Source organism: Chaetodon auriga, chromosome 19, assembly GCF_051107435.1.
Source record: "Chaetodon auriga isolate fChaAug3 chromosome 19, fChaAug3.hap1, whole genome shotgun sequence".
Lineage (NCBI taxonomy): Eukaryota > Metazoa > Chordata > Actinopteri > Chaetodontiformes > Chaetodontidae > Chaetodon > Chaetodon auriga.
In genome coordinates this window covers 9,710,728-9,728,649 of record NC_135092.1, presented here as the reverse complement: position 1 = coordinate 9,728,649, position 17,922 = coordinate 9,710,728, and the positions used below count along the sequence as shown (strand labels likewise).

The window sequence follows — 17,922 nt, the reverse complement described above, 5'->3', positions numbered from 1 at the left end:
GGCAGGACCTCGCAGTGGAGCTAGACAGAGGAGTCCGTATATTGATTGGCCTGTGGTAAATGAACAGAGTCAAGATGGCCGTTCTGGTCGGTTCAAACGTTACTGATGGCGTTAGAGTTGAAGAGGAAAGGCCTTTTCTGTCTATCAGTTACACAGCGCTGCTACATTGCACCTCAGTCCCTCTATAATGGTTACTGAATGCTACTTTGATTGGTGGGACTAGCACCTGAATGAACCCCAAATTCTGACCTCCCCTGTCCATATGGTGTGCTTAACCTGAAGATTATTTGGACAAAAACAGTGTTTTGGGTATTGCTTATTTCTTTCAACAGAGCAATGCTTTTGTCAAGGTAAGTATTGCTATTAATAATTATAGTAGCGACTCGAGTCAACGGCAAGAAGATTTATTGAAACAGACAATATAATAGCAACTGCTTGCAGTGTTTCAGTATTTATCATAGCACACATTTGGATAGTCCAGAGTTGATATTATCTGACCACTAAGACCCAACCTCAACCCTGACATGACATTATGTATCAACTGGACAGTCCAAATGAATTGTGACTTCAATATTCAGATTTTTTAATTAGAGCTAGAGTTACAATCTCCTCAGTTGACTATATGTCCACTTATTTCTTGTGGTGACACTGCCATTTTCTTTTTTCTTTAGCCACTGTGAATGCCATGGAGAGGACTGAGATCAAGATCAACATCATATCTGAGCAGCTGGGATTGAGCTGGGCAGGTCAGTCATTTCAAAGATCAGAGGAGCCATCCATCCACTGCGTCTGTCTGCTTTTGTGTGTTATCTGTTTTATCCATGTTGTCCTGTTTGTCAGAATTGGCGCGTGAGCTTCAGTTCGGCGTGGACGACATCAACAGGATCCGTGTGGAGAATCCCAACTCCCTGCTGGACCAAAGCTCTGCTCTGCTCAACCTGTGGGCCAGCAGAGAAGGCAAAAGGGCCAAGAGTAAGTGGAGACACTGCTATGCCTCTTAGAAATGACCTTGTCATGTGTTCAGTACATGCAAACTGCTTGTCACGGATGTTGATTGCTGCATTATTCTTTACATCAGTTACAGCACAAAAGTCAATCTGGCATTGCATAATCAACTCATAACTATACTTGTTCACTCTGGCTGTAGAATACTCTCTGACTTTCCATCTCTCTCGACTTCCCTGTCCTCCTGCACATGCTTCACCGTTCCTCTCTTTTCATCTGTCTGCCGCCCCACCGCCAATGTGTTTCCCCCACAGTGGAGAGCCTGTACACCGCCCTGAAAAACATCGACCGTGCAGACATCGTGACCTCTCTGGAGGGTCAGGCTCCACAACCAGCACCCGGTTCTTTAGAGGAGGGTGCCTGTCGACTCAGCGACCGCGACTCCAGCCTGCTGTCCCCCAGTGTCATCAATGGTAAGACTACACAAACACATCAAACATCAGTTCTCTTATCAGTCAACAGCAAATCACCCCATTACATTTAGACAGCAAGAAGTGCCCCGCTCTTATGTGTAGTCTTAACAGCTTGTTACCTCAACTCTATCACTCAAGGTTAGATCATTTCATGTTTTTATTTTAAGTTATGAATCCATTTGTTTTAAGAATGGAGAGTCTTCCCCATTCAAGCTGTTACAAAAAAGGTTTCATTGTGAATAAAGTTTTCATATACACAGTATATGAGATGAATACATAATATATTCATGGCAGGACTGATGTTTAGCTTGGTGATTGTCACATGATTATCTGTAGCAATCAGACATAAAGGTTTACAGGAGAATGTGGGAGGAAAGTCAATCAGAGCTACTTCCATAGTATAATATTTGCTGTAATTGGTAATATTAGCAGATTTGTAAGGAATAGGAATTCAGTGGCTCATATACCGAATATTACAGGAATGTTCACTGAAGATTCACAGTTATTCCTCCAGGATTTATTTACGGGAATGCCTGTTTTTTTTTCTGTAAACAAATCTACGGGTCACAACAGCTGCTATAGCCAGCACCACTGAAAGGGGTGGGTGAGGTGAGCTGTTGTTCTCATATGCTTTCCACCTCTGAAAACCTCCCTGCTTCCCTGCGAGTGTGGGTAACAGCCATTGTACCTTGTCTCTGTTGCTCCACAAGAGGTCACGGACACAAGGCCACCGCGCCTAGTGCACAAGCCACGAGTTATTAGACCCCCGTTTTTCAGAAGGGGTAAGTTGAAGTTGAACTCGGGCTGCATGGTGGTTTGCTGCTCATGACATGTACATGATGATGATGATGATGATGATGATAATGAATCTCAAATGATGTTTTTGAGGTCTGAGGAATGGTGTCATTCTCCCACCATGAACCCTGGCCTTTTGCAGCATGCACTAACATCGCCTCTGTGCATTCCTCACTGGGGCACAATCATGTTTTTGTTTATTTATTTATTTATTTTTTTCAGTTCCAGTTTTTCACACCTCATACTTGAGCCCTGAACATGATGGTTCTTCCTCTCCTTACTTAATATGAGAAACGAGGATAACTCACTTTTTGCTGTTACTGACCGGATTTTAAGAGTAAACGTAGACATTTGTACGGCCAAACAGGCTTAGCAGATGGGTAATTCCTGATTTTCAGTTAGGGACATTGGGGATTGTCTAGATTACATGTGTGTACGTGTGTCTGTGTGAGTGTGTGCACACATACACGCGTGTGTGTGTGCATACATGCGTGTGTGTCTGGGATGGATACACTAGTCAGAAGTGGCGCTCGTACACAGATGATAGTGTGCTCTGGGCCTTCATACCTTGTTTCTATCCTTCCCTCTTTCTTTCTCTCTGCCTTTCTCGTTCTTTCCCTGAGAACAAGACAGACAGTCTCAGACTTTTGTCTTGCGCTCAGGACAATCTCTTGTCCGTCCTACTTTCAGTCTGTCTCTGAACCTATGACATGTCATATCTGCTGCCCAGCCGCCCTGCTCCTCCTCCTCCTCCCCTCTCCTGCTCTTCTTCCTCACAGCTCTTCCTGTCCGACCTCTGACCTCATATGACCTCATGTTGACCTCTGGGCCTCCTCCTCCTCTCTTGTCATCTTATTTTCCCGCGCTCCTCCCTCGTTCAGTCGAGCGGGGACCCTCTCCTCCTCCTCCTCCTCTTTCAATCCAGCTCTGTGTGTGTACTACAGTTGGTGCATGTGCATGCTGCATGCTTTGCTGTTATGGTATCTGTGTTTGTGTGTGTGTGTGTGTGTGTGTGTGTGTGTTTGTGTGTGTGTAAGTCTGTGGGTGAGTGTGTGTTCAGACCTGGGCTTTAGCTAATAGTAGCTGAATTTGTTAGCATTCAAATAAAGTCAGGAAAATCTTCATATTTCCTTTAGCTTGCAAGGAATTTATGTGAATGAATATTTTGTTTTTGCACAAGAAGTGTTTGAAATGCCTTGCAAGAACAACTAGGCTCAGTTTAATCCTTCAGATATATCAAAGTATCTTAAAATCCATGTCTACCCAGGTCTACTTAAGGTGATTTGTGTCTGTACAGTGAATGGGACTTTCCTGAACAGAATAAAGTTTGCCGTTTGCTGTTTTGGACTCTGACATCTGTATGTGCATGGCATGCTTTCAATGTATGAAGTTTTCTTCACAGTGTAAAATGTTTTCTCTGTTCAATGGGTGTATTTCAGTCTTGTTTTTTAATGCTATATTAACAAACAAATGTTTTTTTCTTTTCCTGTAAAATAAATGGTTTGCTGTTTATTGCTCCGCTGTAACACATGGTCAGCTGCGTAGCACATAATGTTCAATGTACAATGTTGCTGTGACATAGTGTCTTTCATTCATGGGCAAAATAACAGTAAATGACTCTAATTCAATTTTCACAATCTATCTTTTGCCCAAGTCTGATGACGGACTCACTGTTAACATTGTCTGAACGTTATCTGCCAGCAGGGATATTGCTGTGAGGTGTGTTTGTGTATTGTTTTGGGTGCGCGTGATTTACCTCTGTACATCTGAGGCTCACCTGTGAGCCAGAACTGTGTGTTCTCATCTGTATTTCAATATGAGTGCAGTACCGTGCGTGTGTGTACATGTGCGTGCGTGCGTGTCCAGTGCTAAAGTGAGTCGCGTGCTGTGCAACGTGTCGTCTTTTCGTTTATTTGTGCTTCACTTACATCCTGTGCCTTTGACACCTTGTGCGTGCGTTTGTGTTTAAATAGCAGGAGTGAAGGGAAAGGCTAACCCAGACTCATCGAACTCATTCTAACTCTCATTCTGACTCATTCCTCCCTGTTCACCTCATTCTGATGCCACCGCTCATCCCCCCGGCCCTGTACCATCCCAGAAACACACACACACACACACACACACACACACCCACAAAATCACAAAAATGATTACTAAACTACTACTTACGCAGTAAAGAGGAATTTCACCCATTTATTTTGAGCTACTGTTTCTATTTGCAACCGTTTGACTTTCGTTGAGACTGTATTCACGGTAGAGCAGGTGCAACTTATCTGCGTAGATGCATCTGACCTCTTAGCTTTTAAAATCTGAGAATAGAAAACACACTTATCGGCAGGTCAGGTCAGGTAGACTTTGCTATGTTTCATTCATTTTCTGAGCATAGCTGACCCATAATGATATACACCCTGTGCTGTTTCTATGAAAAAACATACTGTATGTTAGCTTAAAAAATAAAAAAAAGAAACACTTACTGTGCATTGAACCTGTCTGAGCATCTCATTGTTAACCTTAACTTCCAGGTTAATCAGTATCTTGGGAGCAATGCCTCCACAGCTGCACATTACAGCCATTTCCATACAGTAAATGTACCGATAGATATTCTTATAGATAGTATTCTTCATGATTATCTTCCTAAGTCTCAGTATATTTCTCCACAGCCACAATCAGCAATAGACAGGCTGTTTTTGAAATGAATGGGATTATGAAACATAGTCAAACTGCCAGACATGAGACGTAATTCACTGATTCTTGCAAAGAAATCCTAATTTTTCTATAATACCGACAGGAAATGATAAATATGTCAGCTTTGGTGACAATATCTCATAGCAAAGGGACATTTTTCAGTATTATAAGCAACATGTTCACAAGGTCAATTTGTGAAAACTGCCTGGAAAGGTAAACTGAAAGGATTTTATGAAAGCTTCAGGTTGTGCTCAGACTATACCTCAGGGCTTTGAAGCAGAACAGTATCAACACATCCTAACGTTGATTTTGGGTGAAGTGCTCCTTTACTGTTCAATTTCATAGTTTTTCCTTCATCTGAACTATGAAAAACATTTTACTTACAGTCAATCCCCAATCCAAACCTGTCACCTGCACCAAAACGTGTGAGAGTATTATGGTCTTAAATATCACAAAGATGTGCAGCATATCGATTTTAACATGTTTCCAAAGTGTGTTCGTTTAAATACTGAATATGTTTCACTATTTCTTTGAAATAGTTACAGACGTTTAACCCTGTCTTCATGTTAAATTTAGATAACAGATAATGAATCAAAAGGTGACTCAATGAAGTAATTAAAAGTGACAAAATGACTTATCTTTAAAAAGATTCAGACAATCTATCAAAAAACTGAACCTAAATGACATTAAAACGAAAGAAAATAATGTTTTTCTCATTATTCTATATGTGCTATAAATCAAAATAGAAATATATCTTCTGATATGAACATGAATCACATTATTAAGATACCACATATTTATTTTGCCCTGAAGTTAATCTCATAAAGAATAATTATCACAGAACAAAATGTGTGTTTGTGTGTTTGACCGTGTGTTTGTGTGTCCTCTTGTATTGTCCTAGTGGATGAAGTCTTATAATATATAATAAAATTGTAAAAGAGCCAGACTTGAACCCAATGGGATGTAAAAAGTATTTTGTTTATACATTCTTCATTATATTCAAGAATCATTACAGATATAATGATTAAACAGTGTTAATAATGTTTAATATCCCAAGAATATCATTTATTCATTTACAGTCAGTTCATCAATTAAGTCCTCCTTGAGTAACAGAAGATAATACATGTTGCAGCCATGTGATTGTTTACACACTTTGAAATGATGCAGTCACTTTAGAATAAAATGTCGACCACTATGTTTATATAATACTGTAGATTTACTTCATTAACAGGCACAATCAATTACAAAAAAGTCTTTAAATGTAATAGGTTTGTCTAAAGTGCCTGCGTATTGATGTGTGTGTCTTTATATGTATGGGAGTGTGTGTGTCTGTGTGTGTGTGACCTTTATTTGGATGCTTGGGGTGCAGACATATAAATGCATGACTGTGTAACCACAGGAGAATGCAAGAGCAGCAGTAACTTGCATCTTCCTCTGCAGAATCTGCAGGATGCTGCTGACTCCCACTCAGGAACATGGGTTGGAACGATAATACAGACCTTTCATTACGGCTTTGATGTTTGCATCATGGCTGCTGGGAAACATTGTAGAAAAAGAACCCATCTGTCTAGAATAGTTTGTCATTCTGGGGAACGTACAGCACCTGGCCTCCGGCTCGATTGGTCAACACCAACAGTGATCTAAAGAACAAATTCTAAATGCTTTTATTAAATAAATATTGTCATTTCATTATTGGCTGTAAGTAATTCTAACAGCTTTAATGGACACTTTTGATTATCTTTGCCAGCCTCTTAATGAGCTCCACTTTATGTCGTGCCAACCCCACAACCAATATACTGTTTAACTCTAAACGCACCTTTTTTAATCAAGGAACACAGTGTCTGTTCTGCGGATTTACTTCCTTCCAAACTAGAGCCCTGCACCACTCACCTCACAGACAATGGATGATACACCAAACCCCCTTGACCCCCACCTCACTCTTATCGCTGTGTCCCAATGACAGTAACCTGAAGTACATTAGCTCAAACCCCAAAGAGAAGGAAATCAGTCCAAATGTTTTAACCATGAGACAAATTACCATTCTAAAGACGAAGGAAGCCGATTTACGCAAGACCAGCATTTTTCAAGTGTTCTACTTTCCAAACTGAAAGGAGTGAAAAACACTCGGCTGGATTTGTTAAAGTCAGATTGCTGATTCAGGATTCAGGATCAGTATATTTTCTTTTTTTACTCTTGAATCCAAAATTTCTGGCTTGAGAAAAGCAGAGTCTCTTTGCTGGTGTATTGGGACAGGGCTGAGCCCCACTGTTTCCTCATGGGTTGGAGAAACAGTCGATCCACCACCTCCCCATCCTCCCCCCCTGGCTGTGCCTGCGTGGTGTTAGTCTTTCTCTTGTCTCGCCCCTGTCTTCCCTCCAGGTTATGGGCTGGTGCAGGAGGAGCTGCTGTCCCCGGCCTCCATGCAGTACAGCTTGCCCTCTCCGCTCGGTGCGGAACCCTACTGGCAGGAAGTCTCCAGCCTCGAGTGCGCCCCTATCGCCACCACCGAGGAAGACACATTAATGGAGATGTCGGACGTTCAGGTGTGGCCAGCAGGGGTCAGCCCCTCGCTGGTTACAGTGGAGGACTCGTCACTGGAGGGCAGCAGTCGGGCGGACGACTCAGAGGGCGCCACGCTCTCCCTTCCCTACAGCTTGGGTCGCCCGAGCAGCGGAGCCAGCGGGGCCAGCGGCTCCATCATGGAGTTGGAGGAGGAGGAGGAGGAGGAGGAAGAAGGGGAGGTTGAGGAGGAGGAGGCGCCACAGGAGCCAGCAACTATGCTGGCAGAAAGAGACAGGGTGAGGGCCAGTGGCGCCGTCCCCAAGGTCAACCTAAACGGGCAGCTGGGAGGTCAGAGGTCGGATGGGAGGAGAGGGGAGGCCCCCGCAGCAGGAGGAGGAGCAAAAGGGGGAGGTGGAAGTATAGGGCTGGGTTCAGTGGAAGGGATTTCTGTTGTTGCAGGCCAGCAGGTGTATGCCCAGATGTCGGGACTGAGTCGGGCTACGGAGCATAATGGAGATAACCGGTACGTCGGCTTTGACTGTGCTGTTTTTCACTGTCTGTACTCAAAATGGCAACGTAACCCCTGCATCACTTTGGTCTTCTCTGGTTTTCTGTCTCCCTCCCTTTGCTTTCGCGTTCCGCTCTCCAGAGTGGTGGGAGGCGGAGCATTTCAACCCTACTTACCAGACAAGGACTCCCTGCAGGGCTGGGTGGGCTCGGTGTCATCGGGACGTGACGTGCCGGGCTTGCGCGTGGCCCAGGAGGCTCTGCTGACTCCGGTGTGTGACACGGGTTACTCTCATGTGCTGCGTGGGCGCCTCCTGCAGGGCACGCAGCCCTTTGACAGGGGGCTGGGCTTCTCTCACCAGGAGGCGGGCCAACGTGCTTGGGAACAGGAGCTGAGGCGGGGCCAGGTCAGGTTTCCACGCCGACCACCCGCCGCTTCCTGTGCCTGGAGGGGGAGCATCTTTATCCATCCCTTTTATCTTTTTGAATTATTATCAGATTGATTTTTTTGCTCACGACCATCAATTTTAGTCTCACTGAACGACTCAACGATCATCAAAATTGACTGTTTTGATGAACCCGGCCAGAGTGATGTGTTGTGTGGTGCAACACATGGGGAATATCTGCCATGTCTGATGCTTTTTTGGTTTGCTTTTACATTTCTGATTGCACAGAATTTATTGATGTACAATATGAGTGCTATGAGCTGCTATTAATATGCAAATTGTGTTTTGCACAGAGAGAGGAGAAAGAGGACTATGCTGCTGAGGCGCAGTTTGTTTCTGAACACGGGAACGTGCTCGCTCGAAAGGTGAGTCCGTCATCGTTCACACTGAGTCACAGTCACACACCGACACTGTAAACTCAAGCAGACGGACAGCATTTTCCTGTGAATCAGTCACATAGCCTGACACACAGGGTGGGAAATTAACAGTAGCCACCAGCCAAACGATGGTTAAACATATTTTGTCCCCTCGAGCAGATTTGACAAGAAGCCAGCCACGATTCTGAAATTAGACATGTGAAGTGTTACAAACAGCACGACCGGGTTGTACAAAATGAGTGTCAGTCGAAAAGTGAGATATTACCACCTTTCATCATCGCTGAACAACATGTCTCAGGCAGTGGCTTCTTTGGAAATGACCTCTTCCAACCTGATTGGCTGATGAATTTCTAGATAACAGTGACGGCGGGTGAATTCCGGGGACTGCAGCGAGCCACAGAGGCTGGCCGGTGGACAGACGAGTTAGTTTCCTGCTCTGCTCACATGTAGAGGCTTCAGCGGTTAACTGGTCCGAGTGTTGTCTCCTTCCCTCCTCCCTCCCTCCTTGCTCCAGGTGGGGGTGGATGTTAGAAAGGGCGCTCAGTCAGTGCAGCGCACCAGTCTGCGGAGAGTTAAACACTGAAATACACATACGTACTACCCAGTCCTCCAGGTACGGGACACACAACAAGCACTTGTGCATCCCAGTGCTTGGATAGAAGCCTGTATGGCAACTTATTGGACTTTGTTAGAGCTCAGTAGTCTCTCACATGCTGTTCTGTTCAGAATTAGAACCCTAGATTTGGCATTCTGTACGTTTTGATAGTGTTTTTTGTCTTTCTTATCATTTAGCCTGCGTTTTAAGTGTCAATGGCGTCCCTCTCTGTTTTCTAGGACCGGAAAGCCACTGCCAAATCATCCTCCACAAAAACGCAACCGGACCGCAGAAGAAAATGAGCAAGGGAGGAGAAGAAGAGTAAGACAAAGACTAAGAAGTGCAAACTACAAAATGACAAACACAGAATCATCCTCAACGCGTGACCATGGAGCACCACAAAAGAAACGAGAGCGAGGAAAAAAAGAAAAAGTTCAACTTGTAGTTTTATAACATTTGTAAAGAAAAATATCGACTAAACTAAGGCATGACGATTCTCTTTTTTTACAAAAAAACATAAATGTCAGTAAAACAACCAAGAAAAAAAAAAAGCAACAAAAAGTGCTTCCTGTGAACTGTAATCGCATGATGACTGCTGGTGCATGCCCTTTGACCTTTTGAACTGTCATTATCTACAAACTGAAGGGGTACAAGGTACGGGGCAGGCCCACACTTGGGCCACAGGCCATTTTAAGGACCTTATCCCCCCCCCCCCCGCAACTGGAGTGGCAAGCAAGTTGAGTCCAATAACACTACAGCCAAAAAAAAAGAGTCCCTCGATGGATGGTTCTGTATTGAGCTAAGCCTCCGCTGAGCCCACCAATGCTTCTTTCAGTGGACCCTTCCCCTACTATTATCAATGTGATATATGCACTCTATGCTACGTGAAGATGTGTCAGTGTGCGTATGTGTGCGTATGTGTGCGTGTACTCTTCTCTACCGCATGTGTTTCTTGCTTCTGGCTTGGCGCTGAGCCCCGCCTCATGATTGGCTCGCTGCCCCCCCCCCCCCCCCCCCCCCGTGATGTCATGGCGCGCTCAGTGCTGGAATGAGAAAAGCCGCTGTGCTCCCCTGCTCGTGAGTGTTCCCGTCTGCGTGCGCTGGTGTCTTTTCCTTTGTGGATGAAGCTCGTTTCTTGTCGTTCGTTCCTTTGAAACTTGTCCGCCTTGGTTTCGAGCATCGTCTAACCTCGGTAGGGAGCTGAAGCTCTTCCGCCCCCTCGTGTTTTCAGGGGAAATGTGTTTTTCAGACAACAGGGAATGTTTTTCTTTGGAACGGAGTGGGTTGTTTGGTTGCGTTGTGCAGCAGCTCTACAACACAAAGATCAATGTTTTCCTCCCTTGAGACCTTTTCTACCTTCTTCCATCATTTCTCCCAGTAGCGCACGTCACCTTGCCTCACAACCTCTATCAGTAGCCTCAGTCTATATGCAGTAGAATCACAGGCCTCTCCATGAGCGTCTATAGCTCCTCCATCTAACGTGTGTGCTCCCTCTTTATCTGTTTGCAACGGCTGTAGGGCCTCACTGTCGAATTCTGGTTCGTTCATTCGAAACAAAGTGAATGAAGCGGAGAAGTCACGGAGGATCTGATTCACGTGAGGGTGTGGTGGTTGGAGGGATTCCTAGTTAAATGGCAGCAAGCGTAAAACGATGCTACCACAGCGCGATCGTGACAGGAACTGTGCGGCGAGGACAGACAGGTAGCACTGTGATTGTCTTATTAACACTGACCCCAGACTCGTGAACTGTGAACACACACAAACATTCATATGTACAAACAAAAGCACACACACACGCACACACCTTAATCAGAAACAGTACATCATTGCCTGGTCAGAGTGTTTTTGGAGTTTGCTACAGCAATAAAACTTAAAGACAAGAGCACAGAAGATGGACGCCGGGGTTCTGTAAATCTACACGAAGGATCGGAAAGGTGAACAGACTGAAGTCCTCAGTGAAGACAGAAGCTCCGTCTGGATGAACAGCGGTCGAGTTTGACATTGAGCGGCTGTGCTGTATCCGACTGATTCCATCGACCTTGGTGGGAATGAGTCAGAGAGGACGCGCTGATGTGAGATGAGATGACTCAGCTGTAGCAGTGTGGGGCTGCAGAGGCCTGAGAGGGATTATTTGTTTTTCAGCACTTAACGTAGCAAAATATAAACCAGGATATGTTAACTTAATACACTGATACCTGTCGAGGGGTCTGCTGCTGCCGCAAGGTGGAAACCACCGAACTCCATGTTCTTTTTGTGTGTAATTTAAGTTGTAGTTGTGTTTCACGATTTTCAAAAAAAAAAAAAAAAAAAAATACACTGGCATCACTGTAAGTCACCTATCGTCCCCTTCATCTCTGAAAGATTTACTTTATGCAGAAACCTGACGGCAGCACTATGAACGGTCATATCACGGTAGCACACATTTCCTGGAGATCAAAACACAATATTTAAGTACTGTAAATGCTACTGTAGCCTGAATGAGTGAGACACTGAGTGAATGAATGAACACTTTAGTTACACATCACACCAATGCACATATTTCCCATGCCCAGTCCGTGCACACGAGAGCCTCGTCTGACAATGGCACATTTTTAATTACATATCACATGTTTTCCACTGTTACTCCACTCAGGTTTTCAGTTCTGCTCGGTCAGAATCAAAAATGTTTTGTTTTTTTTTGTTTTTAAGTTCTGAGTCCTCCTCTCAAAAGACGAGCGCGGGATACAAAGTCAGTGCTTCGGAATAAGACTTTGGTGTTGGGGCCGTTTTGGGCGGGATGGGGATGCACGGGGGTCTTTGGTGGGAGGTGTGAAGCAGGATGGTAAGTGTGTGTTTGTGAGTGTGTGTTTGTGAGTGTGTGTGTATGTGTGTGTGTGTGTTTGTGGTGGGGAGCTCTTTGATTCAAGTAAGACCAAAAAGGACGCAGAGTATGGAGTATGTGGTCAGTAACCACTCAGCCTCTCTGCTGCTCTCTGTTGTTAATCTGAATTCATTTTTACCAAGACCAAGTCAAACAAGACTGTTTCTTTTACTTAAAGTTAAACAAGTTTTCCTTCACTGCAGGTTCCTGTGAGCTGCCACTGAGTTTCCTGTTTTGACCTGTTCGCTAATCCTAACAAAGCAGCTCCTTTCATAAAACCGAGGCTATAATTCTGAGTGAGTTCAGTTGGTTGCACCGTAAATAAATCCACAACAGCTGCCATTAAAATGTGTGCTTTGAATCTTAATGAGACGATCATGAGGGAGATGCAATGTACAGAAAATGTAATTGGATATTACATGAATAATTAAATGTGAGAAAAAGGTTGTGTTTTCATCAGATGACACTCTTGGCATCAGTGCTTCTGAAGTACTGACTATGGCCATGATCGCCTCTCAAAGCGAGTTTAAAACCAGTAACTACAGGTGTCACCAAATCAACCAAGACTGAAATCTGAAGGATTCTAACTTAAGGAGCCATTATCCCTTAATCAGCAACCTGAAAAATTAAGCCATTCCAGTTTGGAAGTGCCCAAAACTGCTGTTCCTCAAATGGCCACTTGAGGCTGGTTCCAAAAGCAAGTCAATCCCCATAGACCCCCATGTTAACATGCCCAATGTCACAACAGTTTAACAACAAAAAATGGTTTTGGTCTCTGTAGCTGTACGGCGGTGGATTTTATGTAACTCACTTATTATTTAAATTATATTAAGAGTTAAGGGCGTGGCTGCTCTGAGTGACAGGTAGCTGCTAGATTTCCGCAACCAGCCATCTCCACCTCTTTGAGACTGTGTCCACATTTCACACAGTCTGTTATCCCTCGTTTAGCTTACAGTTAAAAGAAATCTACCCTTCACCACTGAGTGAAATTCTCTTTTAAGTAGTTTTATTTTAATGGAAATCTGGAGGATTTCTACAAACATAATTTGCATTTTTAATCTGAATTAAGCCAATCAGCAGAACCTCTGCACTATGATGAATTCAACTCCACCATGTCTGTGTTGTGTGTGTGTGCGTGCGTGTGATAGTGCTCGTTGGATCCAGGGGAAGAAGAGAGAAAGTTTTTACCGGGCTTGTGACTTGAGAGGACGTGTAACCTACGACAATGTATTTAAGAAACAAAAAAAGAGTATTGTAAAATTTTAACTGTTGAGAAGAATAGAGATCACCTATACTCCTTTAGAATGGATACATGACAATGTAAACGCAATATCATATTACTCTATCCTAAGGAATGCAACTGCGCACATGCACAAAAAAAAGATGTTTTTATGAAAATATATGTATAAATATATGACAAAATATATTTAATTAGAATGCTATGCACCCTCATAGACTTGTTATGGATGTTCTTTAAGCATTATCTAGACTAGGCCAACACCCACATCATGGGGAATGTAGAGGCTTTGTAGCTATGACCACTTGTTTTCTTTTCTTTTGTATTGTCCTGGAGAGAGGATAAACAAACGTGAATATGTATACAAGCCTTTCGATCAGAATCATTCTGACATGAAGATATGTATAGATCATCTTACCCTGTACACCAGCTCAAACCATTTACAAGACTTAATAAACAAAGATGTGACAGAAATGTCGTCTGTGTTTTTGTAAGAAGTGACATTAGTGCGGTCTTTTTCGTTGATTTTATACTTAACATGTACATTTGATCTTTTTGCAATGTACATTTTCTGTACAGATCAAACTGCAGGTTGAGTTTTACCCACCAGCTTAAATTGCTAATAATTCTTTGGTGCCTTGTGTTTTTTGCTGATTTGTTTGAAGTTATGTGTAAAATGTATTTGAATATTTGTAATGCATATTTGCAAAAGTTGATTTGCACATTTGTTTTTTTTTAATCACATGAAAAAAGTCTCATATGATTGTCCATGTATCCTGAATATGTGCCATAGTTCCGAACTGAACGTATGGTTGAGAGCGCATCAGGAAAAACTACAACTTCCACGTGTTGTGACGCCCCTCGTTTTCAACCAATCACAGCTCTCCGCTCCACTTGTTTTGAAGGAAGTCCGCGCGTTGTTTTGGCTGTGAGCAGACCACGTGGGGACACGAGGTGACTTGTCTGTGTACTGACTGCGGCTTCATATCGTACTTTAGAGCAGAACGACCAGTCGCAGACGCGGTGTTGTGAGAGATGTCAGCGGGAAGTCAGGCCACCAGGAGCCGGGATATCCCGGCCATCCGCCGGGTCACCATCCACGATTCCGCTCACATGCCCCAGGACTACTCCACGACTCCGGGGGGGACCGTGTTCAGCACTACGCCCGGAGGTACTGGGTCACGTCAGGGGGAGGAAAATTATAAAGAAAACTTAACTAGAAAGAGAGGAAGAAAAGGACAGATGCAAAGGGACACTTTAAACACAAGAAGACACAACGACAAGGGTTTATAAAAGACAGGGAGCAACACGTGAAGGGACAATTTAAGGAATGTCTGCTAGGGATTTTGAATCTGGGGACAGTGAATGGACAGTGAGTGATTTGTGACACTACAGGGACAAGTGAATAGTTACCATCAGTTAAAGCATGTTTTAATTTAATGTGTGCAGTCAAATGTCTTTGCCATGGCATGAAACCAGATGGTATAGGAGACCCTTTTGGGAGCCAGGCTGCAGGTCTTGTCCATAGTTCTCATATGTTTTCCTGTTAATGTTTGACAGTGTCAGCGGTTCATGGAGGCTAAAGACCTCCAGTTAACAGAGTTTAAGGAAACTTACGAGAGCAGTGCAAATCCTGCAGCCTGCACGCTGCACGGCCTTTTCACTGCCCACATTCCACAGTGAGAGACTCTGTTATGTGTTATATGAATAAACATTCATTCAGTGATGACTGGAGCAGACCTCTGTATTCAGTGTCAGTAACACGTAGCTGCAGATTACTTACACAATCAAAGACTATATGAGCAAATATAGGCCTGTACTCATGTCCTATTTATAGTGTCGGTATTACAGCAGGCTGTTGTTGAGCTGCAGCAGCGTGTTTACTGGATGTCAGATCACGCTGGTTATATTAAAGAGGTAAAACAGGAGCTAATAACTATCTTCTATAATATAGAAATAGTTTTTCTGTGGATATATGGAAGCTGCTAAAAATGACAATGACAAAATGAAATGTTCACCCAGAACTTTCACAGTTTGGCCCATTTATTCAGTATTTCAGTCAAGCATCTATAAGGCTGAGATCTTGGGAAATCTCCAGTCTGTAGATTTTTTTTTTTTTCCCGCTCTGACATTGTGGGAAAGGTGACACAGGGTCCACATGTCCATTTTAACTGATACTGTGTTCTTTTCCCATATTGCCCGGTGGGACAGATTTACACAGATAAAACGATATTGGGTCAGTGAGGGTGTGTCAGCGTCACCGAGATGCATGATAAAAAAAAAAAAGGGTCATTGGTCATGGACATGTGAGGACATGTGCACAGCAAAGACACACTGTCACACTCAGAGAAACACTGAAAGTGGTTTGTCTCACTAAATCTCCAGAATACTCTGTGTGAGTGTGTATGTCTGTGTATTTCCTGCTCACTATAAAGTGTTAAATATCAAGGTTACCTGATTCATTTTATCTCACATTACTTTTTTTATTTTATTTCACTTTTTTTTTTTTGGACAATTTTTCAACCCGGATCCTGTTCCCTCATGTTTTTGTGTCTAAGTGATGAACAGGAACAAACCTTTTTGAAACTGGTACGGTATTAATCGAGACCTCAATGTGCTTGTTTTGGTTTGGTCGAAATAAACCCTTAATTGACCGAGTTTTGTGTAAAAGTAGTCTGATTGTTCTACCTGCTGCCTCTCTGCTGCAATCAAGACAGATTTGGTGAGTTTTATTTTGCTTCTGTCGAGCTTGAATGAAGTGTGGTAAAATTACTGTTTTTGTCAATGGAGTTTGGTGGCTGTGAGGAGAGTGAGACAGCAGCTGTTTCTGGTTAAACAAAAAGGATCTTACTCTTTAACAAAAAGGTCTGTCTCTGCAGGGATCCTTTCAATAATGTTGCCAGACACTCAGAATAACAATCTGAGCCTGTCAGTGCCTAAAACGAACCCTTTTAGTGGATGTATGTGATGTGCAATCACCTGAAAGATAAGATTGCAGCTAGATAGTTAGATAGATACCGCTAACTCTGTTTTCCTTTGCTGCTGTCGCCCGCAGGAACCAGAATCATCTACGACAGGAAGTTCCTCCTGCAGTGTCGGACATCTCCTCTGACTCGTACGCCTCCCAACCTGCCCGACATCCCGGGAGTCACCAGGCCGCTCAAACCCGACTCCCCCAGCAACACAAACCAGCCTGAACAGACAGCCAGCAACAACACCGAGCACAGCCTGCAAACAGAGGAGAGCACAGGTAAACGTGTCAGCCTCAGGAGGGAGAGGAGCAGCAGTCCTGCGTGTCTTTCTGTCATGGTCTGTTTCTCTCTGCTCAACTGCAATGTCTTTTCCCTTTTCTAGAAGATGCTCAGTTTGAAATGGACATCTGAGGAGACTCGGCCCTGAGGATGAAAGCTATTCCCAACAGTGTCATCGCTCTTTGGTTTACTTGCATTAAAAAACGATGGGTTGAAATGAGAAGCCGAGTCTTACTACACCGTGTAATCCACTTTCAGACCTGTTCTGAAAACATTACAGCATTTTTTTATTTTTTATTTTTAACATGTGTTCAAATGTTGTACTTTTATGCAACAACACTATCTGATGGATAAAATTGTCTCTTTTCTTGGATGGACACTTGACTTTGTACGATGTGTGACATGTTTGACATGTAAATCAAAGTCTGGCAAATTAAACCCGTAATGTTTTATGTAATGACTCATTTAGTGACCTGAAGCACGTCTTTAAAATAAACTATTGAAATTATGCAGATGGATTGTGTAAAGCAACAGTAATAATTTGGGAAATTTGAAGTTTATAAATATATAAGTTTATATACGTTTATAAATCTGCAATAATACCTCTGCTTTCTTTTTGCTGATAGTACTTCTGTACTTGAGTTGCATTTTGAATGTGTGTCTTTTTGAAACGGTCTAATCTCTTGAAACTGAAAAAGTACTGTTTGAAAACACTTGAGGAATGGCTTCATACGACTTGCACACCTAAACGGAATACAGTCGTCACTGATTTTGTTAATTCCACCTGTGCTTTTTCTGCTAAAACCAGTCAAAATGTCTCTTTTGACTTATATGGCATCATCATTGTGGGAAATGAGGACCTTCATTTAAACTCTTGTATAAAGACTGTAATAAAAACCATCAAACACTTTGTTCAAGATAAGTAATGATTTATTTTATTACTGTAAATAGGAAACATACAAATGGGTCAATGTGACCCAAACATCTCAAAGTTAAAGCGCTAACACCATCCTGACATTTACATTCATTTCAATGGCATTAAAAAAAGTTCAAGCGATCTCCTGTAGTGCTTCAGTCTATGACCGTATTGTGCTTTTGTCTTCATCTTAACTGAATCAAACCATTATCTTAATCCATCCTTATAAACTTATTTGACAAGCCAAGGCACAATTTAGATCACTTAATCCTCTAAAAAAAACCCAGCAGCCTCTCTGTCAGTGTCAGACTGGACATATCTGTAAAGTGCCTG

At 43.1% G+C, this 17,922-nt stretch overlaps 2 protein-coding genes across 16 annotated transcripts in view; both read left to right on the top strand.

Moving 5' to 3' along the window:
- Positions 1–9,876, top strand: part of ank1b (ankyrin 1, erythrocytic b) — a 64,245-nt gene extending 54,369 nt beyond the window's left edge. For 3 of the 15 annotated variants that reach the window (XM_076758881.1, XM_076758879.1, XM_076758877.1), the window contains 9 exons: positions 672–746; positions 841–972; positions 1,260–1,418; positions 2,129–2,200; positions 7,278–7,923; positions 8,050–8,314; positions 8,647–8,718; positions 9,245–9,343; positions 9,565–9,876. In XM_076758881.1, the coding sequence (XP_076614996.1) occupies positions 672–746; positions 841–972; positions 1,260–1,418; positions 2,129–2,200; positions 7,278–7,923; positions 8,050–8,314; positions 8,647–8,718; positions 9,245–9,313 (1,490 nt within the window). In that variant the 3' untranslated portion in view covers positions 9,314–9,343; positions 9,565–9,876. The remainder of the gene's footprint in view (positions 1–671; positions 747–840; positions 973–1,259; positions 1,419–2,128; positions 2,201–7,277; positions 7,924–8,049; positions 8,315–8,646; positions 8,719–9,244; positions 9,344–9,564) is intronic. The other 12 variants (XM_076758884.1, XM_076758880.1, XM_076758887.1 and 9 more) reach the window with 9 other exon arrangements.
- A 4,445-nt stretch (positions 9,877–14,321) lies between these two features.
- Positions 14,322–17,588, top strand: LOC143338470 (eukaryotic translation initiation factor 4E-binding protein 1-like). The gene is made up of 3 exons (XM_076758894.1): positions 14,322–14,593; positions 16,478–16,672; positions 16,777–17,588. Exons 1-3 carry the CDS (start codon positions 14,458–14,460, stop codon positions 16,803–16,805), a joined length of 360 nt encoding a protein of 119 aa, XP_076615009.1. The 5' UTR covers positions 14,322–14,457; the 3' UTR covers positions 16,806–17,588.
- Positions 17,589–17,922: the final 334 nt, after the last annotated feature.

Bases quoted from the DNA above. Each gene is read 5' to 3' on its own strand.
- LOC143338470 (XM_076758894.1), top strand. From the start codon at position 14,458: ATGTCAGCGGGAAGTCAGGCCACCAGGAGCCGGGATATCCCGGCCATC. The intron at 14,594-16,477 runs GTACTGGGTCAC...TGTCGCCCGCAG, and splicing joins GTTCAGCACTACGCCCGGAG to GAACCAGAATCATCTACGAC. The intron at 16,673-16,776 runs GTAAACGTGTCA...TCCCTTTTCTAG, and splicing joins GCAAACAGAGGAGAGCACAG to AAGATGCTCAGTTTGAAATG.